General features: G+C 43.2%; 1 protein-coding gene across 6 annotated transcripts in view; it reads left to right on the top strand.

Moving 5' to 3' along the window:
* SVIL (supervillin) overlaps nt 1-26,599 on the top strand; it is a 239,004-nt gene that overhangs the window by 154,421 nt on the left and 57,984 nt on the right. For 5 of the 6 annotated variants that reach the window (XM_061177683.1, XM_061177677.1, XM_061177708.1 and 2 more), the window contains 7 exons: nt 664-1,339; nt 18,979-19,013; nt 19,595-19,656; nt 19,913-20,052; nt 23,086-23,329; nt 23,945-24,521; nt 25,362-25,587. In XM_061177683.1, the coding sequence (XP_061033666.1) occupies nt 664-1,339; nt 18,979-19,013; nt 19,595-19,656; nt 19,913-20,052; nt 23,086-23,329; nt 23,945-24,521; nt 25,362-25,587 (1,960 nt within the window). Of the gene's footprint in view, nt 1-663; nt 1,340-14,264; nt 14,346-16,887; nt 17,761-18,120; nt 18,292-18,978; nt 19,014-19,594; nt 19,657-19,912; nt 20,053-23,085; nt 23,330-23,944; nt 24,522-25,361; nt 25,588-26,599 lie in introns of all 6 variants that reach the window. The other variant, XM_061177718.1, reaches the window with a different exon arrangement.

The raw sequence follows: 26,599 nt of genomic DNA on the forward strand, positions 1-26,599 counted from the left end.
GACTAGAAGGAGTATATAGAAAAGTTTAGCAAATTATCCATTTATTTATTACTGATTATTATTGTTAGTGATTATTGGTGATTTGAAGGTGAACCTTCAAAGGTAGACCTTTTCTACATCAAGCATGCAGAGTATAATTGGAAAAAGCCACTTCTGTTAAAAAAAAAAAAACAACGAAAAACACAACCACACCTGGCGGATGTTGACATGGGCCATTATTGTTATGGTTACTATCAGATCCTGTGTGGTTTCCCACGAAACCACTATCCATCACTCGTCAAATTACAGCAGTTCAAGTATCTGTTATCTTTTCTAGAGGAGTCTGAACTCGTCCTCTGGCCTCACACATGAAATATTAAACTCAAAAGCAGAAAAGTAAATAAACAAGGGGAAATAGGCCCTGAACGAGAGTGAGGCCTGTCGGGACTGAGCTTTAGCTGAGGCAGCAGCTTATGCAGCCCATAGAGCATCACAGCCTTTATGTATTTCACTGCAGACCTCAAACTTCTTCAGCATCCCAGGTAAATCATTTTAGGCAGCTACACATAAGTGAGAAATTGGACCTTCACAGCCTGGGCGCTCGGAGCGTATTGTGTACAGAACAGAGTAGAATAACCACATTTTATTATTTGCTTGAAATCTGTGTGTGTGATCTTCTTGTAGGCCGATCAAATGAAGAGGAAGAAACTTCGGATTCTTCCTTAGAAAAGCAGACTCGATCCAAACACTGCACAGAATCCTCGGGCATCCATGGTGACTCCCCCTACGGTTCCAGCATCATGGACACCCAGAGCCTAGAGTCCAAAGCCGAAAGGATCGCCAGGTACAAAGCAGAGAGGAGACGGCAGCTGGCAGAAAAGTATGGGCTCACCCTGGACCCAGAAGCCGACGCCGAATCTCCATCTCGATACACCAAGTCCAGGAAGGACCCTGAGACTGCTGAGAAAAGGGGAGGAAAAAGTGACCGATCTGCCGAGTCCAGCAAAGATTCGGGCGCTTCCTACTCCAGGACCGAGATCCCGGGGCTCAGGAGCTGCATGGCTGAGTCCAAGGACCATGCCCTCCACCGGCGCGATGGTGTTTCCGATGCAGAGGTGCTGCTCAACGTAGAAAACCAAAGACGAGGTCAAGAGCCCAGTGCCACCGGGCCAGCCCAAGACCTGCCCCCCGCGGGGGAGGGCTCCTCATCCTTCCTGTTCTCCGGGCGAGACTGCGCCCTCGGTGAAGTGCCAAGGTCCCCAAAGCCAATGCACAGCCTGCCCGGCCCGTCACCTGGGCAGCCGGCCTCTCCGAGCCACTCCACAGGTGACCTGCCGCTCCCCGCTGAGGCTCGAGCCAGGTAAGCGCTGACCCGCGGACACCCGCGTCCCCTCTGCCACTGCTGTGTCTGGGATCTGGGGTTCCTCAGTGCTCTGCGGAAGGCTGGGCTCACCGCAGAAATAATGCGATTTATGGTTTTTTAATTTCTGCAGTCTCAACACAGGTTCTACCGAAGCAGAAAGCTTCCTGGTCTTTTTTATTTATTTAATTCTTGGTATGTTCTTTTTTAAAAGGATAAATTGAACCGGTGTCATGGGGACACACTTTCAGGAACCTTTTTTTTTTTTTTAACATCTTTATTGGAGTATAATTGCTTTATATTGTTGTGTTAGTTGCTGCTGTATAACAAAGTGAATCAGCTATACGTATACATATATCCCCATATCTCCTCCCTCTTGCGTCTCCCTCCCACCCTCTAGGTGGTCACAAAGCACTGAGCTGATCTCCCCGTGCTATGCGGCTGCTTCCCACTAGCTATCTATTTTACGTTTGGTAGTGTATATATGTCCATGCCACTCTCTCACTTCGTCCCAGCTTACCCTTCCCCCTCCCCGTGTCCTCAAGTCCATTCTCTACGTCGTATGTTCCTATTATCATTTTCTTAACTGTTTTGGGTTTGTTATTGTAGGTCTTTTCCTTCTCTTGTGTTTCCTGCCTAGAGAAGTTCCTTTGGCATTTGTTGTAAAGCTGGTTTGGTGGTGCTGAATTCTCTTAGCTTTTGCTTGTCTGTAAAAGTTTTAATTTCTCCGTCAAATCTGAATGAGATCCTTGCTGGGTAGAGTAATCTTGGTTGTAGGTTTTTCCCCTTCATCACTTTAAATATGTCCTGCCACTCCCTTCTGGCTTGCAGAGTTTCTGCTGAAAGATCAGCTGTTAACCTTATGGGGATTCCCTTATATGCTATTTGTTGCTTTTCCCTTGCTGTTTTTAATATGTTTTCTTTGTATTTAATTTTTGATAGTTTGATTAATATGTGTCTTGGTGTGTTTCTCCTTGGATTTATCCTGTATGGGACTCTCTGCACTTCCTGGACTTGATTGACTATTTCCTTTCCCATATTAGGGAAGTTTTCAACTATAATCTCTTCCAAGTATTTTTCAGTCCCTTTCTTTTTCTCTTCTTCTGGGACCCCTATAATTTGAATGTTGGTGTGTTTAATGTTGTCCCAGAGGTCTCTGAGACTTTCCTCAATTCTTTTCATTCTTTTTTCTTTATTCTGCTCTGTGGTAGTTATTTCCACTATTTTATCTTCCAGGTCACTTATCTGTTCTTCTGCCTCAGTTATTCTGCTATTGATTCCTTCTAGAGAATTTTTAATTTCATTTATTGTGTTGTTCATCATTCTTTGTTTGCTCTTTAGTTCTTCTAGGTCCTTGTTAAACGTTTCTTGTATTTTCTCCATTCTATTTCCAAGATTTTGGATCATCTTTACTATCATTACTCTGAATTCTTTTTCAGGTAGACTGCCTATTGCCTCTTCATTTGTTTGGTCTGGTGGGTTTTTACTTTGCTGTCATCTGCTGTGTATTTCTCTGTGTTCTCATTTTGCTTAACTTACTGTGTTTGGGGTCTCCTTTTCGCAGGCTGCAGGTTTGTAGTTCCCATTGTTTTTGGTGTCTGACCCCAGTGGCTAAGGTTGGTTCAGTGGGTTATGTAGGCTTCCTGGTGGAGGGGACTGGTGCCTGTGTTCTGGTGGATGAGGCTGGATCTTGTCTTTCTGGTGGGCACGACCATGTCCAGTGGTGTGTTTTGGGGTGTCTCTGAACTTGGTGTGATTTTAGGCAGCCTCTCTGCTAATGGGTAGGGTTGTGTTCCTATCTTGCTAGCTGTTTGGCATGGGGTGTCCAGCACTGGAGCTTGCTGGTCATTGAGTGGAGCTGGGTCTCAGCATTGAGACAGAGGTCTCTAGGAGAGCTCTCGCCAATTGATATTACGTGGGGCTGGGAGGTCTCTGGTGGTCCAATGTCCTGAGCTCGGCTCTCCTACCTCAGAGGCTCAGGCCTGACACCCGGCCGGAGCACCAAGACCCTGTCAGCCACACGGCCAGGTATGTGGGGAGTTTCTTGCCTTTTGGGAAGTGTGAGGTCTTCTGCCAGCGTTCAGTAGGTGTTCTGTAGGAGTTGTCCCACATGTAGGTGTATTTTTGATGTATTTGTGGGGAGGAAGGTGATCGCCACGTCTTACTCCTCCACCATCTTGAAGGTCCTCCTCATGACCTTTCTTCTTACTGTGTTTCTCGCTTGCCTTTAACAACTGTCTTTTTCTTTGTTTTTCTGTGATCATAGCCAAGACTTTGGGGAGATTGTTTTTGTTGCAGTCATTTAAAGTCACAAAGCAGAAGGATACCACTAACCAATTTCCACTGGGTCTCAGTTTAGGGTGTGAAGTGTGACTGTAATATACGCTGAATATAACTGTAACGTATGTTTTATAAGTATATCGGCACGCTAAGAAAACAGCTGTGTATACGAGCACCTCATTGAAAAGATCAGCCAGTAGGAGAAATCGCTGTGTCATAGGGTCAACCTATGGAAAATCAGAAAAGGAATAAAATCAAAAAGTCAGATGCCAGAGAGGATATGTGTTTCTTTCTCAATTTAAATATCTAAATTTAAATTTAAGTTCAGTTTAGATATTTAAATCTAATAAGTGTGATGACCAATTAAAATGCAATCTACTTAAACATCCTGCATAACGGTTTGGGGTAATTGTCTAGACAGACTCCGACGTGTATTTTTTCAGTTCAAACAAGCATTAGCTTTGCAGGTGAATTGAGGCAGGATAAGAACCCAAGATAAGGCAAATTTATTCTGGAAAAAAAAAGGATGTTGGAAAATACTACTGTTTATTCCACATTGGAACCGAGCAGTAAATATGGTCGGCTTCATATGGCAGTTATATATCTAAAGCAGCTTATTTTAGTTATTGAAGTATATTGACCTCAAGACCTGTCACCACTTGCTTGATCATCTATACTAGAATATTTAGGGATATTAGTTTCTAAGAGAATTCAATAGTATGAATCCTGATTGTATTTTGAGGGCCTTTGTTCAGCCTTTGAACTTAACTGCTTGAAATTTAGGGACCTATTGTCTTGTACTTTGAAAGGTAAGTCTGTTGTTTGGGAAATTTGCTTTTCGTAGTAGAAACAGTGTTTTGGGTTTAGTTACCCTCTATCAAAGCAAACTCTTCATGGGCTGTGTGAGCAGGACAAACAAACTTAACATTGCAATTTGGTTACATGGGTTAAAAAATAATGCGGAATCTAATTTCTGATTGCCATATCATGAAAACTGTTTATTATCATGGTGTCTAGGTTAACCGTCTAGATCACATATAGTAGATGAGATTTTGAAGCAGTTGTAATAATAATTAAAACCATGTTGAGTATTCCAGGTAAAATGACAGGATTCTTAATAGTTCTCTGTGAGTTAAAATCTCAATATTCAAAAATATATATCACTTAAAATCTTAAGAGCCCATTTCCTTCTAGATTATTTGAAGAGGCATGTTACCTGGAAATTTTCATAAGCCTTAGCCTGACAGCACCTTACTTTCATGGAAGAAAGGCTTAAAAGTATTGAGAAATTGTAAAGGAGTTCACGAGGAAGTACGTGCCTTATTTTTTTTGAAGCCACTCAAGGCATACAATTCTGTGACTTACAGGCAAAGAAACACAAATCATTTCATACATATAAGGAAAATACCTCAGATGTATTTACATTAAAAAAGGATGGAAAATAATGTGTGACAGGTATGATGTTAAAATAGCATTGGGATTTATTTGACAATGATTCTATTTATTCACCTTTTAAAGACGGATTTAAATGGATTAACATTCCGCTAGCTGTCCTTTCTCTAGAGCCAGGAAATTCAGGTGTCAGAAGGTCATTGTTGTCCCACTTCCATATGGGGAGAAGAAAGACAAAAAATACTTTGTGAACTAAAACAGTAACCAAAGAACCCTCGGTGACCCAGTAACCATAAGTGAAAATAAGATGGTGTCTGACCTGGAAATATGTGACAGAGAAGTTTAGAAGATTAAGGAATGACCAAAAAAAATTATCTGCAAATAACAAAACAATTGAATACCATACTTAATCATGGATTTGTCCTATCACTGAAATGGAATATTTTTCTCCCTGCTGTATTTTACTCTCTCATCACCTAGCTCTGCCAGGGTTTGGAACTATTCATCTCTGAATTAAGTCACTCCCATTCCATCATTTCATTTTGTGCTCACAAGAAAAAGGCTGTTTGTGTTTCATTAATTAAATTGGAATACATCACTCATGAATTATAACATCAAAAGACTGCCCGTGGTGTCCTAAATTTCAAATGTGAGCCAGATATCGAATGCATAGTTTTTGTATATTCTCGTATATGCTAACGCAGAAATATATGTACACACAGAATAATCATTAGTTCTTACACTGTACTATACTGTTTTTAAGCATTATAAGCTCAGTAACAATCTCTAGGACAATATTTAGCTGAGTAGTAAGTTTATTTTAGAATTATTTAATGTTCAGTTTATATGATAAAGAGCATATGTATGTGTATGTGTGTACCTTAATGTATGTATGTGTATGTATGTTAGTCACAGGGTCTTCAGTTCAGAAATCCTGTTAGTTTCCCAGGAAGTCAGGTGAAAACATTGTTCTGTAGCAAACTAAGAATGTACGTAGTAACAGAGCAGTATATATATATACCACATCATATATAGGTGTGTCTGTATATATATATATATATATATACATATATGCTATATTATATCAGTAATAGAGCATAAAACACCTCCCAACCGCCATTCCCCAAATCCTGCCAAATCCTGTAAGTCTGGGATTTCAGGAACTATGTTTTCTGAAGAGGTGGTGTTACTGATATGAACCATTCTTTGTTACTTCAGCCACTGTGAATTTTAGAATAAAATTCAAAGGGATCGGGGGCCTATGAATTATTATTCAAAATTTTAAAAATCTGAGCTCCATTAGAAATCCTAAATTCAAAACTCTTGTTGAATTTGCTCCTTGGTGTATCTCTTAACATTAAAAGCAATAAGATGTACCATCTCGGTTACTTCTGTGCGTGAAGGGACTCATTCATTACCCCGAGTCCCACAGCTGCTGTTGTCCTGAGCATCTGTACTTCCCTACATGACTGGAAAGAAGAGAATCACACCTAATTTCCTAGTGGTGACCTGCTCTGGAAAACCCTTGTTTTTTTTTTTTTGTTTGTTTGTTTGTTTATTACTCTACTGGGATCCCCATCACACCTTCTCCCACATAGCAAACTGTATCATTCGTGGCCAGAAAATGATGATGGGGGTTTCATGCAGAGCTGATGCTGACGTTTGACCGGGGGCAGCCGCCATTGGTGATTGATGGTTTAGACTGGGCTTCCCTGGCACTGGAGCATTGGCCAGGAAGATAGACCAGGGTATCCCCCAGAATGATCTGTTTCTGCAACACTGTGACATGCAGACTCTGGCCAACTAGGAAGGAAGGGGGATTATGCTGCAGTCTTTCTTTCTTTCTTTCTTTCTTTTTAATTCAAAAAACTTTTATTTTGTTTTGTTTTCTTTTGTTTTTAATTTTATTGAAGTTTAGTTGATTTACAAAGTTGTGTTAATTTCTGCTATACAGGAAAGTTATACATTCAGTTATACATATATTCAGTTATCCAGTTATATATGTATATATTCTTTTTCATATTCTTTTCATTGTGGTTTATCACAGGATATTGAATATAGTTCCCTGTGCTGTACAGTAGGACCTTGTTGTTTATCCATCATATACATAATAGTTTGCATCTGCCCATTCCAAATTCCCATTCAGTCCCTCTCCCTCCCCACCTCCCCTTTGGCTACCACAAGTCTGATCTCTATGTCTGTAGGTCAATTTCTGTTTTGTAGATATGTTCATTTGTGTCATATTTTAGATTCCACATATAAGTGATGTCATATGATATTTGTCTTTCTGACTTACTTCACTTAGTATGATAATTTCTCGGACCATCCACGTTGCTGCAAATGGCATTATTTCATTCTTTTAGGGGTGCACGTATCTTTTTGAATTAGAGTTTTTTATCCTTTATTTCTGATTGTTTGGGCATCTCCCAATGAGAGGTTTGCATCTGAAAACCATCTCCAGAGCCTGAAGCTCATTGTTTTGGTTAATTAGAGAGATGCTGAGGAAGGCAGCTGCCTCTGGACCATCTGTGTTCCTGGGTCAGCTCCTGTCTCTACCAGGGCAGGAAGGTTCCTAACGAAGACTCTACGTCGGGGCAGAATGTCATAAGAACAGAGATCTCCGAGGATCTACTCTCTAAAGAGACCGCTGGGTACTTCTCACGTGTCTGTTTTTGTATCAACACAGCATCGCTTTCATCTTTCAGTCCCTGTATCCCCAAACATCAATCCTTGCCCTGTTCTTCTAGCTTTGGGCTATTTTTATGGTTAACTCATTGCCATTTTTTTCCATTTTATTCTGTTTTCACTGGCAAGTATCCATTTCTGTCCATTGAAAGAAATAAGACTGTGTCACCCCAAATACTAGGTGGTATGTCCTAAAAATGCAAAAGTCTGCCAGATTTTAAAATGTAAAATTTTGCCTGTGTGCTTGTGCCTTTGCACATTCATAATATTCATTCATAATATGTATGAATATTAGCATACATATTCACTGCTAATGAATACAAAGAAATCATTAGCAGTTTTTCCAAACAAACAACTTTCAGCAAATAAACTTTTAATTTTAATGAGATGCCGAAGTTAATAACTGTTCTTCCTAAGCTGAATCATGTTTTATAATTAGGAGCTGTTATATAATTAGAGCTGGACACCCACAGGGTGAAACTAATTTTACTGTGCTGGATTTGACTTCATTTTGGTGGCAGGAAGCACTTTTTCGTCTGTTAACTCTTAGGGGTTATTGGGAGTTAAAGCATGTCATCATATTGTATACTTAGGGATACAAACCCAGAGCAACTCCTGTCTTTGACAACTTTGGGTGAATTCTTATTTCTTGGTGATACAATTCTCTGCCAGACAGTTGCCACATCATTAAAAAGTTCTGTTACACTCAAGGTCACCATCTCATCCACAGTAACCCTATAGCCCTCTCCCGAGAGGTAACCTCTGCCCTATGGAGAGCTGGCTCACCCCAGGACCCCACAAAATAGATATTCTGTGTTAAAGAATTTTAAACTCTTAGAACCGGAAATAACCCGGGAGATTATTTAGTTTAAAAATCTATTTTATACATGAAAAAAACTCTGAAGATTAAAGAACTTAAGGAACTGGATTAAGATCATATAGCTGAGTCCATGATCCGGTCATTCAAGGTCTCCGAATCCATCAGAGTTCTTTCCATGACACGCTGCTCTTGTTATTAATGTCAGTTCTATTTTCCATCATAGTGGAAAAGAGGGTTTGCTGTTTTTGCCCTTTGAAGGTTAGAAACTTTAGGAAAGAAGATCAGGGATATTATAGAAACCATTTATGTGGATTTACGTAAGGTATTTAAAAGCCTCATCCTCATAAACAAAATGAAAACATATCGTCTGGGGGGACTCAAACTCAATAGATATCTGTCCATCCACCCAGACCTCAGAGGTCTTGATTTATGGGTTAATTTCAGCTCTGAAGTAGTTTAAGAAAACTATCTTGTGCCAGGCACTGTGCTCCTGGGTGGGCATGTCATTTTTTTTTAAGTGTGGGAGATAACTACAACACAGTGAGGTAGATAAGGTTGTAGAGCTCAAGGTTGGGTGCCATGGGAATACCAAGATGAGGTATTCAACCTTCTCCCTTGGAGAAGCGGTCATAGTTGATCCAAGTCCTTAAGGATGTGGTGAGTTTGCTAGACGTGGAGGGGAGGCTGCTTCAGGTGACCTAGAAGGAGGGGGACGGGATGAAGCAGGAGAGCCAGGTGGGGACCAACCATGGAACATCTTACGACAAGGCATTTGGCCTTTTCCTTGTGGACAGTACAGCGGGAAGTGTCTGAAGGATTTTAAAACAAGTATGCTTGATGATGTACTTTAGAAAGATAGCTCTGGAGGAGTGTGGGGGATTGGTCCGAAGGAGAATTGATTCCAATCAGGGAGGTCACTAAAGAGGTGGTCGCAGTTACCCAGGCATGAGGTGACGAAGTCTGTGGTTCCAAGTTGGGCTTTGTCCTTAACTTGGTCCTGTTTGGTATTTCATTAGATGATCTGGGAGATGCCAACGATAGGGTGGTCAGATTTCTGGAGGAGGGACTGTGTAGATAAATTTGCTGATAGAAAAAAAGAGAGAGAAGGGAGAGGGAGGGATGGAGAGAGAAGAGATTAGAGGGAGGGTGAGAGAGAGAAGGAAGAGAGAACAGGAGCATTGAGGTAAGAGAGCACATGTACCTGGAACGATGGCTGGAAACGAACAAGATGAAATTTAAGAAGGTCCTGTATTTAGAAGGGGAAAAAAAATCAGCGTACAAGTTCAGGATTGGGGAAACCTGATTTAATAGCGGTTCATGGGTAACAGACCTAGAAGTTTTAGTTGACAGTACGTTCTTTATGTGACTGCCAAAATGGCTAGTCCAATCTTAGGGGACATTAATGAACATGAACTGTCAATAGCACAGGTAGCCCTGGTCCACCTGTGCTCTGCAGTGCTCAGATCACATCTGGGGATCTCATTCTCCTCGGGCTGTCAACCAATGAGAGCACGTTCAGAGAGTCCACCTTCCCATCTGCCTGCTTTCTTGACCTCTCCAAGTTTGTATAACCTTCTCTCTGTCTTAGTAGAAACCAGAGTCATTTTGGGAGTCTCTTACACATTCTCTGGTGCTTAGATTCCCAAAGCAGTCTGTTCTTCTCATTATCAGATTGTCCTTTTCCCAGCGCGGTTATAAAGCTGAAGCTTGAATTGGTACAGGGAGCCCTAGTGTTACCAGTCTGGCTTCTGGTTGATGATGATTCTGCCAAAAGGGGGAAAGGAGAGAAAGAGCCCAGGAACCAAATGAGGTGTCTCACAAATGCAGCTTCAGCTGCACCTCATGTCTCAGGAAGAGGGACATTTAAATGCCCAACATCCTACAACAAAGCTGACACACCCAGAAAAGGATGTTCACGATTTTGTCAGGATTCCCCCAAACATGGCGCCTTGAATCTGGTATTAAGCCAATCTGTAAGATTGGTAAGGATGATCTCAGTGATAGCATTGCTTTAGTAGAAGCCTTACAGGAAGGGTAGATATCATGTCTCAGTCACTTTCCTATCTCCTTCCCAGCATCTAACACATACCAAGGGGCTCCATCAGTCATTTCTGAATGAATGTTCTACTGTTTTCCATGTCTTCATAAAGTGTCAAGAGGCAATAGCAGTGCCACCTGAAATAGCCAATCTGCAAGTGGTTTATCAGCCCACAGCGTACAAGGGACTTGCAGGGAATGTAAGTCTTGGGTCATTTCCTTCCTCAAGAAAGCTGTGCTGGGAAGAAGATGTCACTGAACTGCACAGCGGACTCAGGGATGATCATTTACATTCTGGTCCAAGCCTTTCATCTAACTGTGGACCAGTGACCCCAATCAGCAGAGTACGCTTGGAGTAGCCCTTGCTTGTACTACCAGGCTCTTTCCACTTTGTCTGGGTGTAGAATCCTTGTATGTGGTCTTGAGTCCACATAAATACCGTTCAGCTGTGAGTGGGGATCGTGATACGTGAGCCAAAGAGCCGCTGGCTGCATTGGGGGCCTTGTCAGTGCAGTCTCCAGCCCCGAAAGGCTGATTCTAGGCTGGTCTCTGACCAAGGCAGTTGAATCCCTGCATTACTTTGCTTGGTTACTTCATTAGAAGCCAAGCAGGAGATGTGGAAACCCAAATGGATCTGGGAACAGGAAACTTGATCCCCCTCAGAAGGCCACTCCAGCCCCTGCCGCAGACTCAACCCTTCCCTCCAGCCCTCTGTCCTTTCACCCTTTCTTGGCCGAGATTGCAGCATTTGGCGTTTAGCACTGAGATTAGCCCCGAGGGAGCCTGGAAGAAATTGGTTATCTCACATGTTTATCTTGCTTCTGCGCCAAGAAGACTCTATTTCTACCTTTTGATTACTCAAGAAAGCTTCACTCTATAATCTGACAGTGAGATATTTTTAAAAATTTTTTTGAGGTAGAGTTGATTTACAGTGTTGTGTTAATTTCTGCTGTATAGCAAAGGGATTCAGTTAAACATATATATACATTCTTTTTCATCCTCTTTTCCATGATGGTTTATCACAGGATATTGAATACAGTTCCCTGTGCTGGACAGTAGGACCTTGTTGTTCATCCATCCTATACATAATAGTTTGCCTCTGCTCATCCCACACTCCCACTTCTTCCTCCCCACCCCGCCTTGGCAACCACAAGTCTGTTCTCCATGTCCCAACAGTGATATATTTTTAAACTGAGGTATAATTTACATCAAACTGCACGTAGTATTTTAAGGACACAGGCTGGTGAATTCGGGAAATGTGTAAGCATTACCCCCGTCCAGAGAGAAGAAGTTTCATCACCGCTGTGCCTCTGTCCACCTACATCGATTCTTGACTTTGTAAGGCCCTCACTTAGCTCTCTCTCATACATAGGCTGGTAGTGTCATATATTCAACTCATTATGTTTGTATGACACTAATCCTTCCCACTGTTAACTTTTTAAATTTTTTTTAAATTTTTTTTTATTTTATTTATTTATTTATTTTTTAATGCTATTCTTGTCTGCTTACATTCTTTTTATGTACGTATGTATGTATGGCTGTGTTGGGTCTTCGTTTCTGTGCGAGGGCTTTCTCTAGTTGTGGCAAGCGGGGGCCACTCTTCATCGCGGTGCGCGGGCCTCTCACTATCGCGGCCTCTCGTTGCCGAGCACAGGCTCCAGACGCGCAGGCTCAGTAGTTGTGGCTCACGGGCTTAGTTGCTCCGCGGCATGTGGGATCTTCCCAGACCAGGGCTCGAACCCGCGTCCCCTGCATTGGCAGGCAGATTCTCAACCACTGCGCCACCAGGGAAGCCCCGACTGTTAACTTTTTAACCGAGCGTTAACTATTAAAAAATAGTTAAGCATAATGTTAAGAAACACAAAATAACAGCATCCACGCAAGATTTAAACAACAAAGAGAAAAGAACCCATGGCTTCATTGCCGCTCTCCAGATGTGATCTCTTTTTTTTTTCATATTTTAAAACACTCACCTGCTATTATTATGCCTTCATGTGTGCATGGAGCACTCTTAGGATTTACTCTTAACAACTTTCATATGTAAAATACAGCAGTGTTAATTATATTTACCACGTTGTACATTACATCCTGAGAACTTACTGGTCTCATAAGTGGCCTGATAATTTTTTAGGGCAATACTGACCAAGGTTTATTCTGATTAATGAAGGTTATATTCAGAAAGTTGTATAGCATATGTCACAGTTTGCAAAGCATTCTATCGTACAAAAAGCACTGGAGCCTTAAAATGACTCTGGGATGTAGTCATATGAGTTACTAACTGATGATTTTCCAAAGCAGGCATCCATCGCTCTCTCTTCTTCCTCTGTATCCTGAGCCACATCAGTTGCCTTCTTTCCGGGCCACAGAGGATATGCCAAACTATTCCTATGTTCAAATAAATGTCGAGAAATTAGACCCTTTATTGTTGGAAATAAGATGGCTTCCCATACATCTGACTTTTTTTATTTACCACGGGCTAAATGGCTATAATACTGGAGACAGGGAGGGGTGGAGGGGTAATTGCTTTGGGTGTAGCAAGACTGGGGAACAGATGTCCACACCTAATTGTGACAGATTTCAGTGGTCGCAGCAAAATGCACGGTAGTGATGATCGACAGGTTCTTGCCTGTGAGCTCAAACCAAAACCCAAATTAAAATGATTTTAGAAAATTAAGAGAATTTTATTTTAATTACTACTCTATTCTTTTGGAAATTACTTTGATCTGAAATGTGTTTCCAGCCTGGTCTTGAAGGACTCTTACAGGTAGGTTGGTAAGGTTTTGAGCTGGTAAACATTTTAACTAGCATGTAGAATTTCCATGCTTTCTTTTTACATTGTAAGAGGGTACAGGTCAGTGGTTTGAGTATTCCTCCTGTGTCTTGCTTTACATAATGACCCCAAGGTTTTCCTTGCCTATGATTTTTTGGTAGGATATCTTCAGCCTGGCGTTATTACTTTGTCACATTCAGGCTTGCATTATATTTGATTGTGCGTTGAGGAGTGAATGTATAAATCCTATTTTATCCTGCCTAGCACGGTGTAAGTTTTTTAATGGCTGGCATGATACTGATTCACCTTTGCTACTTCTCAGAGCCCAGCTCAGTGCTTTGTACATAGTTGGAACTCAATAAACATTTATCAGATGGACTTGCATTAGTATTTGGTAACTTGCATTAGTATTTGTTATGTTGGCTGCATTGTTCAATGACAAATATAAAAGGAAAATATAGAATAGCAATTAAAGATATGAACTTATTGAATTTCTTTTTATTTATTACCTTTATTTGATATGTATTGTTTTGCATGGACACTATTTTTATATTTCGCTATTTACCAGTGTACCTTAACACAATTATAGATGATAAATTAATTGATATTTTTAATCCAACTTCTTACAAGAGAATTGTCTGGTATTTGTGGGCAGAGTGTGACTCCTGATACTTTTAAAAGACCCAAAAAACACTTTATTTGGTGGCTTCAGATATATTTATTCGATCTCTTGATTTCAGTAGTGAACCAAACGTCCTAGAAATTCCATGAACTGAATAGAAACCCCATGGCAAAACGTGCTTAGACATTTTCAAAAGCCAGGATTATTCTTTACTTAAGAAAAATCAGCCTTGAGAGTTTTAAATTATAATAATTAAGTCTGTGTATATGTCGACATTTTCATAGACATTACCTGAAGTTTTGTTTTTTGTACACGATAGTACCGGGAAACCCAAACATGAGTGGTTTCTCCAGAAAGATTCCGAAGGGGACACACCTTCACTTATCAACTGGCCTTCCAGGTATCTCCCGAGCTCTCGGCTTGTGTTTAGTGACTGCGTCTCTGGTCCAGCTGGCTTATGTCCCGCACATCACCGAAACTAACTCTCCTTTGCCCACTTTTTGGTGGCAGGGCTTTGGAAAGTCATGTGTTCAAAAGGGGCTGCTGGAAATTACTTTCCAATCATTTGCTTTTCTCTTTCTACTGCCCTAATCCCTGCTAATATCAATAGTATTTCCCTTAGCTTCTCTTTTGGAAAATCTTCTGGCTACACCTCTGGCTTTTCTCCTTTCTCACACTCACGTGCTGCCAGGAAGGGGCAGTAGTGAGGATGTAACCAGCATCTCTGGGCTGCTCCCCTGAGTCAGGCTAACCAACTAGTGTCCTATCTTGTCAACAGCTGCCCCTGCCCCGCCCTGCCCATCCAGCCTCCTTCTTTCCATGTTGCCTGTCCCTCAACCATTTGTTCCTTTGCACAGCTACATTTAGGGCATGTGGTTTTCAAAGCAGACAAAACCCCCTCTCGTTTCATTTTTAAGGTTGGGGGCAGGGAGAGGCAGAAGGAGTTAGAATGAATAAGTTATTGGGAGGACAAAACACCCATATAGTGAGTTTCTAACAGTCACTTTGTTCTTGGCCGAGGACAACATTCAGATTGTCTCTGATGAGAAGGACACATTCCGCAGGAGAACTTGAACCACATTTCAGCCGCCTTTTGATTAACAAAGCTTATAAATATGAAAACCTCCAGCACTGGCTAGTCTCTGGGAAACATAACAACCCAGAATGCTTTCTTTCCCCCTCTGAATTGTTCATAGTAACTGCCTTTTATGTGTCTTTGATTTTTTTTTAATGAAATATAGATAGATATCCTGCATCTTATGTTGAAAAACATGTAGGCGTTTATATCAAATTTAGCAGGGTGCCTTTGTCATTTAAGGAAATAGTCCCTTCCAAAAAATAAATATCAGAAGCAATTATTTTTGCTGACTAATCTTAAGTAAATAAATGTTTTACATTCCCCAAGAAATCACTTTTCCCACTTCAAAAGCATTTCTTTATTTTTTAAAGATTATCCCCAGGAAGTAATCCATTCCTAAGCAGTCTGAATGGTTTCTTCTTCCTCACTATGTGGTATTTTAAAAAAGTAAAAAGAAGAACTAGTTTGCACTATTGGACATTTACTCTTTGCTAAGCACTAAACCGCGTACTTTGCAGACATCACATTATTTCCGTTTAAAAGGTAAAGCAGCTGGGGCAGGTAGGTTACCTGAGACCATACAGCTGGAACTGGCTGAGTCAGGCTTTGAAAAGAGGTCTCCTGGGACCCACAGCCAGAGCTCTTGGCTACTTTGCTTCTACAGTCATAAGAAAAGGTTGGTAGCTTTTGAAATGGATTTCAGTTTTGCTCTCAGATATTTAAATAGCTCTAGAAACAACCAGAGCCCTCCCTTTTTAGATTAGTTTTTAACTGAGGGCCTAATGGCAATTCCAGAGGGGAAAAAATGTTCAGCGCATTAATTCTTTCAACAAATATCTTTTTTTTCTAACGTTCTTCTTAGTGCTCAAATTGCTAGACGTCATGGTGTCTTAACTGGTCACATGTTTTCTGAATGATTGAATGTAGTCTGCATGGCATGAAAAAGTTTGTGACTGTTAAGTGCTTGAAAAGAGGTAATCGTCTGATATATCTTGAGCCCAATAAAAAATAATAATAATCACGAATGCTCTGACATTTACAGGAGACAATGAAATTTTTTTTCAGTGGGAATCTACAATTTTTATTAATCATATTCATACACAAAAATAGAAGGGACTCACAGAAATATCACTTTCAGTACATATCTCATAAATGCCTACAATTTGTGCTTTAACTTACAAGAGGGAATAGATGCTAGGGCAAAGGGATTTAGCTAAGGTACCACAAAAAGCTTAGAACAAACGAGTGGAGAGCTAACTACTGAAATTAGGAATTAGTCTAACATCCATACCGGAGGTCTGCACACAACGGATCGTCAATAAATGCAAAACTACCACAAATAAAATTTTCTTAGACCTCAGACCAGCAAGCACCAAGCTTTTCTGAATGTAAATATAATTTTGAGCGGTAAACAGGTCGAGCAGGAGACAATGAAATTACATATGGTCTGTAGGCTTGTAGATGCCTGGAAACTGCCCCTGCCCCAGTCCTTATACTGGGCCTGTCCATGTGCAACATGTACCAATCCATAGCCCAGCCTCAGCGTGCCCTGGTGCATACCCGTGGTGCCTATTAATGAATCGTTCTGTGGCTTCTGAGTATTCATCTAGTCGGAAGGCATCCATTCTCTCCCAGGATAGCATCTGACCCCTCCTAGCTTTACAGAAGGAAGGGTGAGTTTGGCATTTGGAAACTCAACTCAGACGCCTTCCTCTGGCAAACAGTAGTGGGTTTCTGACACTGACTCCACCCGCCCCCGCCCCCCCAAGATGCTTTTCCATTCCCTGGGCATCTCTGATCTGCACACACGTGCTCTCTTCCCCTTAAGCAGTTACTGCACTTAAATCCTTTTTCTTTCTTAAAGAGTTAAAGTTAGAGAAAAACTGGTGAGAGAGGAGAGTACTCGCAGCAGCCCTGAACTTGCCCCTGAGCCCTTAACTCAGAGGAGACAGCAGCCAGCGCCAGGCCATCACCTGGCCTTTCACTCAGAGAACTCAGCCTTCGCTAGGGTCTCGGGCAAGGCGGCCAGCTCTGCACGACGGCCCATCCACGGCTACGTCCAGCCGGCAGATGCCAGTCACACCATCACGCCGGCGACCTCGGACACCCCAGAAAGCGCATCCGAGTACAGCTGGGTGGGGTCAGCCACCCAGACTGTCACAAAGCCTCCCCCCTCGAAGGTTCTAGAAGCTGAGAGAAGAGATACCCCGGTTCTCCATATTTGTGAATCAAAAGCAGAGGACGATGCGCTCTTCTCTGAAGCTCTGGAGAAAAGCAGGAAGACGCTTTTGGCTCTGGAGGATCATGGGCCTGGGAGAAGCCAGGAAGACCCCTCTGGAACCCAGGACTCGGGTAAGCCCGCTACTCGCACAGTCACCTCGGAGCCTCAGAAGGAACCGGAAAGCCTGGCCCGCCCACCTGCAGCTCAGCAGCGCACGGAGAGGACGGGCCGAAGCGAAATGGTCGTGTACGTTGAGAGCGAGTCTGTGTCCCAAGGTCACAAGAAGGAGGCGGAGGCCACGCGGAAGCGCAGGGCCCTCACCCGCTCGCTGTCTGACTACGCGGGCCCGCCTCAGCTGCCGGCTCCGCAGGCCAAGGCCCCGGCTTCCAAGCGGGACCCGGAGCCGCAGGCGTCCAAGGCTGAGGCGGAAGTGGGCCTGCTGGACACGAAGGTCTCCGTCGCCCAGCTCCGCAGTGCGTTCCTGCAGTCAGCCGGGGCCAGCAAGAGACCCGAGCTGTAGGTGATGTCCACGCGTCCCCCCGATGTGTCACTTGCACGTCCTTGGCAGAGTTAATTCACGTCTCGACTTGTGTGGTGTCCTGCCTTGAGTCTTACTAGCTTAGCTCACACGTGTGTGCAGGGCAGACCGTCCAGGACGTGGCTCCACGACTACCAGTCTGCTTTCGCCTACTAACGGGGAGCTCTAGAGTGCCGGGTCTCGGAATGTTCCATCTCCCGACGTGCATGGTAGAGGCATGCGGTGGGATTTGGCGGTGTTCGTGCCTTGACTCACAGAGATGCATAAACCTGTGCTTTCTTCCCTCTCTCTGTCTCCCCGTCTCCCTTCTGTCTACCTTCTCCCCACGACTCTAAAAGCCATTCACGGGTCGAGGGGTCAAGCGAAGGCGCTGGCTTGCCTACCAGCGTGGAACGGGAGAGAGGGTCCCGGAAACCAAGACGCTATTTTTCTCCTGGTGAAAGTAGAAAGACTTCTGAGAGATTTAGAACTCAACCCATAACCTCAGCAGAACGAAAGGAATCAGATAGGTAGGCATGTGTCTGTCAAGTTCCCTGGTCTAGGAACTTAGAAGAAATCCTATGGGAATTTCTACCCCAGGGATGGTCCTGATACTATTTCAGTGGGATGTGAAGACTCCATAATTCTCCCATCTAAGCTATACGGGATATTTATTTGGCTCGTGTAAATGTATCTTTAAAGAATGTTGACCATGACGACAGTATCACCACGTAGTTTTCAGTCGCGTTCAAATGGTAAGAAGTGAGAAACGTTATTCATTTAAGGGTTTAAAATTTTTATGCCCTTGTTAAGTTAGAATCCAAATGGACCGTCCACCAGATTTTACGGTGAAAATAACTAAGGGATTTTATATTCAGTTTATAAATGTCTAACTGCGTGTTGTCTGTGAGTTTTTAATCTTATCGTATGCTAATGCAAAGAAATGAAAGGGTTTATCCAAAGGGTGATTATCAGTCGTCTTTAATAAGTCGTACCTTGTCCTGGTTTGTCTCCACAAGGTGAAACACCTAGCTGGGCTGTGTGCACACGTACCCCACAGTGTCCGTAATAGCTGTCCACGCGTGTCCACAGCTAGAATTGCTACCAGGAGGATATTCTTTAAGAGACTTTAATTGCATTTTTATTTTCACTTTTAATTTGATCCTTGGATCTTCCACTCCCACCAGCTAATTGTTAGTTATTATTTTTTTGCTTAGGTCAACTTCAAATTCAGAAATGCCAGCTGCCGAGGGCAAGTATCTGTCTTTTTCTTCTTTATCATCTCACCCAGATTAGATTTAGATAATAAGATTTTTGCTTCTGGAAAGAATGAGATGATGGAACATACTGCTTTCTTTCTGGCAGGTTTTCTTCCTGTGAATATAATAAAGCCTAGTTGAGATTTTCACACGAACTTTCCCTTAGTTCCAAGAGAGAGAGCTGTGACGTGAACCATATTAAAACAACTGATTTGAATCAAAGAAGCAGATTTTTCTTGTTGCTTTCTTGTTACTATTTAACAATAAAGAAGAGAAGTGCCTTCCATAAAATCTCTTCTTAGTTCCATAATATCTATACTTAAGTCAAATATTATAGTAGAAAATTATGGCCCAGACAGGAGCTCTGTTTGGTTAATTGCAATGGGAACTAGTACCTTTTCAGAAGCAGAAGAATAGCCTCCCCCGCCAAGGGGAAAATATTGCCTATTGTCATTTTTAGTATATCTCAGAATTCTTATATTCAGAGGATTTCCAGGTCAGCCCTGGGAGACTTTGCACAGACTTTCCCTACGTTTTCTAATGACATCCAGTTTTCACCTGTGACCTTTTACAGATGAGGAGAAGGTCGATGAGCGAGCCAGGCTGAGCGTCGCTGCGAAGAGGCTGCTCTTCAGGGTAAGATGTGCCGAAGGGCTGTCGGAGAAGCCGTGGCCCCTGTGGGCGGCCCCACGGCCAGCCTGCTGCCTGCGCCGGCCCGGGGCCCCCCCGCGCTTCTCCCCTCCCGTATGGCTGCTGTGCGCACTGCTGGCGCCGATGCTGCCTCTCGGGGTGCCCCTCCTCTAGGTCCTGCAGGGGAGCAGAGTTGCGACATTCTGCTGCCCCAGCTCCCTTTCCCCCAGCTGATGAGGATCCACGCTGTTTCCACTCTTAGGAGATGGAAAAGTCATTTGACGAGAAGAACGTTCCGAAGCGCCGCCCCAGGAATGCAGCCGTAGAGCAGAGGCTGCGGCGTCTGCAGGACCGATCCCACACCCAGCCCGTCACCACCGAGGAGGTGGTCATTGCAGCCACGTAAGTGCCCCCGGGGCCTCTGGGCCTTGGCTGTAAGGTCTTCCTGTAAAGAAAGATTTAAAGACTTTTAAAATGAGGCGGTCGGAAGACGGTTCAGTTAGAAGCCACAGAGAAGCAGGTGTTTAGGGATTTTCCTTACTCTGGTGTCTCTGAACTTTGTAAAGGGATGTGTTACCTCTTGCATCTCCTAGAAGAACATGAAGAGGAATTTTGTTTAATTTTTTTTTTTGCCTGTGCATTTTTGTTTTATCTCTTTGCAAAATTTAAAACAGAAGAGTAGGTGGGGTAATATCATGAGCCTCGATGTCTGCGTCACTCAGTCTCTACAGCCAGCAACCCCCGGCCCCCCTTGCTCTACCTGTATCCTCACCCACATCCCACTTCCTGCTACAGTATTTTCAGGCAAACCCCAGGGATCATTTCAGCCATAAATATTTTAGTCCGTATCTCAAAAAGATAAGGGTTCTCTTGATTTGTTTTTAAATAATCACGAATTTTTAAAGATTAATTGGAAGTTTGATAACTTTCCAGACTGTGGGAGGTAGGTTTTGAGCATTGTCCCAATGTGTTCAGAATGAATCTCCCAAAGTAATTCATCCAGGGATTACTGCTTCCATTAAAGTGAAAACTTTTACTAGTTTTTTTAAAATTGTTTTCCCCCCAGGCACACATATATACACGCCCTTCCTGAAAAAATGAAGTTCATCTCATTGAGGGCATCAACAGCACAACTGTGAACCTGCTGTTAACTCAGCTGCCCTAACTTCCTTCACTTCTCTGTGTATTTATGGACGAGTACATCTTGTATTCATTGGGAACTCTTAGCAAATCAGTTTTTTGTTTTTGTTTTTGTTTTTAAGATTTGAGTGGCTATTGTAAAATAAGAAGCAACTACCCCTGGGAGCAAAACAGTAAATATAAGCAAAAATTGTCCCCTTGTCAGACTTGCTGAATGTACTTTGATATGCTTATAGATGATATGAGGACCCTGACTCTTTTTAAAAATAGCTTAGAACAACGTTGTAAAACACGGACATAACCTACTGCTTTGCTGGTGGTTGGTTAATACTAGCTTTCTTTAAAGTTTTTTTTTTTTAAACCGGGACACTTATTCTAAATATTCTAAATCCTTTCCAAGCTCTGAAAACCTATTCTTATTCCACTGACTTTGGTCACCTCTCTTATTTCCTAAGTTTGTAATTGCTTTTCAAGTTCTTTTGTGATTTTCCCAAAGAAATGAGCAAAGGGTTTTGTTCCAATATTTTTTGATTTAATGTTTCTGAATTGAAAACTACACCTTCCTTAATGCTTCTTTTCTTCTCTCTCCTTATGAATGTTCCATCTTTGGCAATTGCTTTTAAAGCGAACCTACCCCTGCTTCGTGCTCTGTGGCCACCCACCCTGTAATGACAAGACATCCTAGTCCCACTGTAGCTAAGAGCCCCGGGCAGCCTGCCAGGTACTGGACAGAAGTAGCTGCATGTCGCACTGAGAGCAGAGGTGCATCTTCAGATCTTCAATGCCTGTCATTTGTTTGACAAACAAGGAGTTGTCCCAGGGAACGTGGGGCATTTTGCTTTGTCACACTGGGGACTTCACGTCAGCCTGCATATGACAGCATTTCATCCACCTGCTTTCATTATGTCTTGGAACTCGGATCCCACTAACCCACTTATCCGTTTGTTTTGTTTGTTTTTCATAATCCTGGTCATCCCTAAAAAATTTCATTCTTCATCTAAAACACTAGCAGTTAATAAAGATTAACAGAAAAATAGGACGTTAACCCGAATGTTGAAAGTCTGATAATACCTAGTTTTTTTTAAACACTTCTAGACATAAATACATGTTTAAAAACAATCCTACCTGTTTCTAATGGATAGAGAGACAATGCCATTACATTTGGGGATCGGGACAATAGCAATTTATAGTGTCTGAACTTAGATGTTTTACTGTTATGTTTTTAATTGTGGTGTTTTAAAACGATGTCCTTAAGGCATGTAAATATCCCCTCTATTTTACTATTATGGGCCAAATGCAAAGGCTAAAGCTAAAATTAAAAGAAGTAAAATGACAGTGCAGAAATAAAGCTGGCATCGTCCAGAAGCGGGGCTCTCTTTGGGGAAGCGGATTGCCATCATTCCTAGTTCTTCGCTGGGCCTCAGGAAAGATGCCAAGACTCAGGTCCCCTTACTCCCATCCTCACTGTGCCCTGGAAAACTGACACTGGTCTCTTGTCTGGGACAACTTGAAAGGCGCTGGTTAATCAGAGTCAAGGCAGAATATATTTTTCACTGGATTTAGAATTAGATTTGCCAGTGGCAGAAGGTACATTGTCTTAGACCTTCAAAGAGGAACTGACCCGGTAACTAGAAGCCTTCTCCTCTACCTGGAAGTTGGAGGGATTCATCAGCCCCGACATTTCCTTCACTTTTCAAGTTACCTGGAATTTCAGATTTAACTACCTTTCAGGAAACAGGTAGAAACCTATGAGAGAAAATACTAGACTAAAAAGAGGGAGAGAATCTTTACAATTAAGCTATTTGTGTTCAGCAAGTGAAAATCAAAACCCTGTGCTGTAGATAACGCTGTTGATAGAATGACTGTGTTATTTCCTAATTATTTAAAATGTAAAGACCACCTGCTGAACCACACCTTTAGATAATGTCTAAATATGCCGTAGGTAATGTCTGCGGACTCCCTTTAGCCGTATTTATTGTTGATACTAACAATACAGCTCAGATCTCCAAGATAAGGTATACCAAGGCGACTTTAATTCCTTAAATAGGAAATTCAATTTTTAGAAATAATCCAGAGCTGAAAATCTGCTCTGTGTGGTATTGACCATGCGAGGGTCCCCAGCCTACGCTGTTGTCTTGTTAATAGCTAACCAGCTGCCCACAACTTTAAATCTAGGTAGGGAAAAATAAGCCCTTTTTCCAATTGAAGTGACACTTTGAAGAAAGTTAGCAGACAACCTTAGCAGTGGGCTTCTGTGTGTCTCCCTGTGTGTGGTTCACTTTTCCCCCCTTTCAGATTGCAGGCATCTGCTCAGCAGAAGACGTTAGCCAGAGACCAGGCAAACGAGGGCAAAGATTCTGCTGGGCAAGCAGAGCCTGACCTCTCCACCCTGAGCTTAGCGGAGAAGTTGGCCTTGTTTAACAAACTGTCCCAGCCGGTCTCAAAAGCGATTTCAACGCGGAACAGATTAGACGTGAGACACAGGAGGATGAACGCTCGCTATCAAACCCAGCCGGTCACACTTGGAGAGGTGGAACAGGTGGGTGGCCTGTGATCCAGCTCCAATTTGCACATAGGTCCTTAAAATGTGGGAACACGGTGTCCCTCTGAGGTTAGCGATATAGTTAGGGCATCTACCTGTAAAGTGTGTTACCTGTCGTTACTTGGTAATAACTTCATTCTTAAGGAGGATAGCCATGCCGAGGATGTATCTCTTCTCTTGTTCGCATCGTGGCCGAAATCGTCTGGAGTTGAGTCCCTTTCGGGGAGAAGAATAGGGCGCATGACCTGCTTTTCACCCAGATGATTTGATTAACGAGATGCATTTATACAACTACGTCTAGGAGTGGTTTCTCACCCAGAGAAGCAGGAAAACTGCCCCCAGTGTAGTGTCTCCATCCATGTCATTCCATACAGCAGTATTTACATAGGCAGTGTTTTTATTTTTATTTTTTAATATTTATTTATTTATTTGGCTGCACCAGGTCTGAGTTGCGGCATGCAGGATCTTTAGTTGCAGATCTAGTTCCCTGACCAGGGATCAAACCCGGGCCCCCTGCATCGGGAGTGGGGAGTCCTAACCACTGGACCGCCAGGGAAGTCCCTCGGTGGTGTTTTTAAATCAGCTTTTTCCTTTTGAACTGTGTCCTCCCAGGTGCAAAGTGGCAAGCTCATCCCTTTCTGCCCCACTGTTAACACGTCTGTGTCCACCCTGGCATCTACCGTCACCCCCATGTACGCAGGGAATCTTCGGACAAAGCCACCGCTGGATGACAGCTCCAGTGCCGCTGAGCAGAAGTTTCCTTCTTCGCTAGAAAGTTCAGACTCTCCAGTTAGAAGCATCCTGAAATCCCAAGGCTGGCAGTCTTCGGTAGAGGCCAGTGGGAGCAAAGGAATGTCGAGAGAATTTGAAGAGACAGAAAGCAAGGGAGTCTTGACAGGTGGAGACGGTGGTGTTACAAAGTACGGGTCCTTCGAGGAAGCAGAGCCATCCTACCCCATGCTTAGCAGAGTCCGGGAAGGAGATGGCCATAAGGAACACATCTATGCTGTTCCGAGAAAGGGAAGCCTGGAGCTCGCCCATCCTCCCATGGCTCAGTTCGGTGATGAACCGAAGGAATTTTCCACTGCACAAGGCACCGCACAGGGGAGCCCAGAGTGGAAGGACAGGCAGCTCTTTGAAGAGAAGGTGGACGCGGAGAAGGTCACGCAGAGGAAGTTTTCGCTGAAAGGTAACTTACCACTTACCGCTCCTTTCCCTTCTGCTTGATGGGTCACATGCGTTTGGGATTGTTTTTAACTGAATTATGAAGGCAGTTGACGACTAAGTGTTAAGTGTTGATTGAAAGTCTAGTGTGACTCGTACCCTCCCCAGACTTTTCTTCCCCTTGAACCCGAGACTTGTTCGGTGGACTCATCAACGTTTCTGCCATAAAAATACCTGAAGCGCTTTCACACATCTTGAGAAGGGTTTTTGATGACTTTTGTCACGTTAACTGACACGACAGCCTTGTGAACCCCTAGCTCTTTTGGCCCCTTTTAGAAATTGATGACCCCAAAGGTCCCGGGCTGGGTGAGCATAGTGAATAGGGCTGGAACCCAGTCTCTGGGTTTCAGGTTCTCTTCCCAGACCCTTCCTGTGCAGCCTAGCAAGCCATGCTGCGTGGGACTGTAATTCTCTTTCTGCATTTCCGTAAAATGATAGTGTGTCCGTTATAATAGTGGCTTTGGTTTGGGAGTATGACCCATGTGAAATGTCAGAGTATTGTTTTGGAGGCGTAGACACATTCTACAGCGTGTAGTGCAAACCAGCTTCCTGTGTCTCGCACGCAGGAAAAGACCAGTTGTCACAGAAGAAGTCGCTGGGTGGAGTCATCCACTGGGAAGTTTGGTTTTCTCAGGGACTAGAGCGTACCCCAGATTTGCATAAATCCAAGTGGATTGGGTAGCCTGCCACGTGCCCACGGATTGCACTCCAAGTGCGGGTCGTCCGGGGTCGGGGTCGGGGTGAAGGGCTCGAAGAATGCTTGCCCGGGGGGACTAAGTGCTGACAGGGCTCCGTTGCTTCCCAGCGGCAGAGTTCGGGGATCCCACTGCTGAGCAGCCAGGCGCAGCTGCCGGGAGACTGGTCACTCAGACTGCACCCCCCGTGTCCTGGAAGCAGCAAGATCCCTCCGGGCAGCCGCAGGAGAAGCCCTATCGGAGTCCGTGTGCAATGTTTGCTGCTGAGGAGATCAAAGCACCGGCGGCGGAGGGCATCCTCGACTCTCCCAGCAAAACCATGTCCATTAAAGAAAGGTAACGAGATTTAATGACAGAGAAGGAACTCTACTGGTGGGAGGGCAGCGTACAACTTGCTTTTAGAAAAAGATCTGAGGAACGGGCAAAGAGAGAAACTCATGAATCCAGCTACCAGAGAGACTGTGCTGTCAGGGCATTTGAGAGGAAACCGCGTTTACCCCCGTGCCTGGTTTCCTGGCGCTGGGAGATGCTGCTTCAAGACTCAGACGAGGAGACATACAGAAAGAGGCTTTTGCCTGCTTCTTTTGTTGGTGCTTCTGTTTTCTTTTTTTATACTCAGTTCTCTGACCAGCCAGTGACGGGAGCAGAGATCTTGGCTCTTTCCCTTTCAGATACACGTGGCTTGAAATTGAATGTGTCCACTGCTTGTGACTGTTTGTCAGTGTAAATTATATGTGGAGGGAACGGAGAAAAAATAACATGTAGGACATAAATCCTCGGGATTAGAATCTAAGTTTTGTTTATTTCACAGAAAGTACAATGGGTGACTCTTCTGCACTGCATTTAGACATTTCCTATCAGGTCATAGCTATGAAAGACTACATTTGAGGATTAAATAACACTGAAAGCTCATTTCGTTCAGAGAGTGATGGAGGGTTCAGGGGAGATAAAGAGGACAGATACAAAGAATCGGAGTGAAATATTTGGGGTTGTATTTTCTGTGTCAGCCTTTAGTAGAGGATGTGAGTGACAGGAAGACTGGGTGTGGAATGTTCTCGTGAATTTCCCAATTTGATTGGCAGAAGTATGGTTCCGCCCACCCGGATCCCTCCTTAGCACCTCCACTGTTCAGGAGTTTTCCTGCTCTGAGCGGCACTGGCCACTCTGATTTTTTCTAAGTACATTTCCAGCTACTTAAGACGATGTATCAAACCGCAGTGAAAACTCTTCCTTTGGTTTTTCAAGTCAAACTGTTGAATAATATTCATAAAATATCAAATAGATAGAGACTTTTTCAACCAACGAATTAATGAGACTGTTAAAGCTTATTTTCTTTAGCCTTTAATTA

The sequence above is a fragment of the Eubalaena glacialis genome, chromosome 2, assembly GCF_028564815.1.
Source record: "Eubalaena glacialis isolate mEubGla1 chromosome 2, mEubGla1.1.hap2.+ XY, whole genome shotgun sequence".
Taxonomy (NCBI): domain Eukaryota; kingdom Metazoa; phylum Chordata; class Mammalia; order Artiodactyla; family Balaenidae; genus Eubalaena; species Eubalaena glacialis.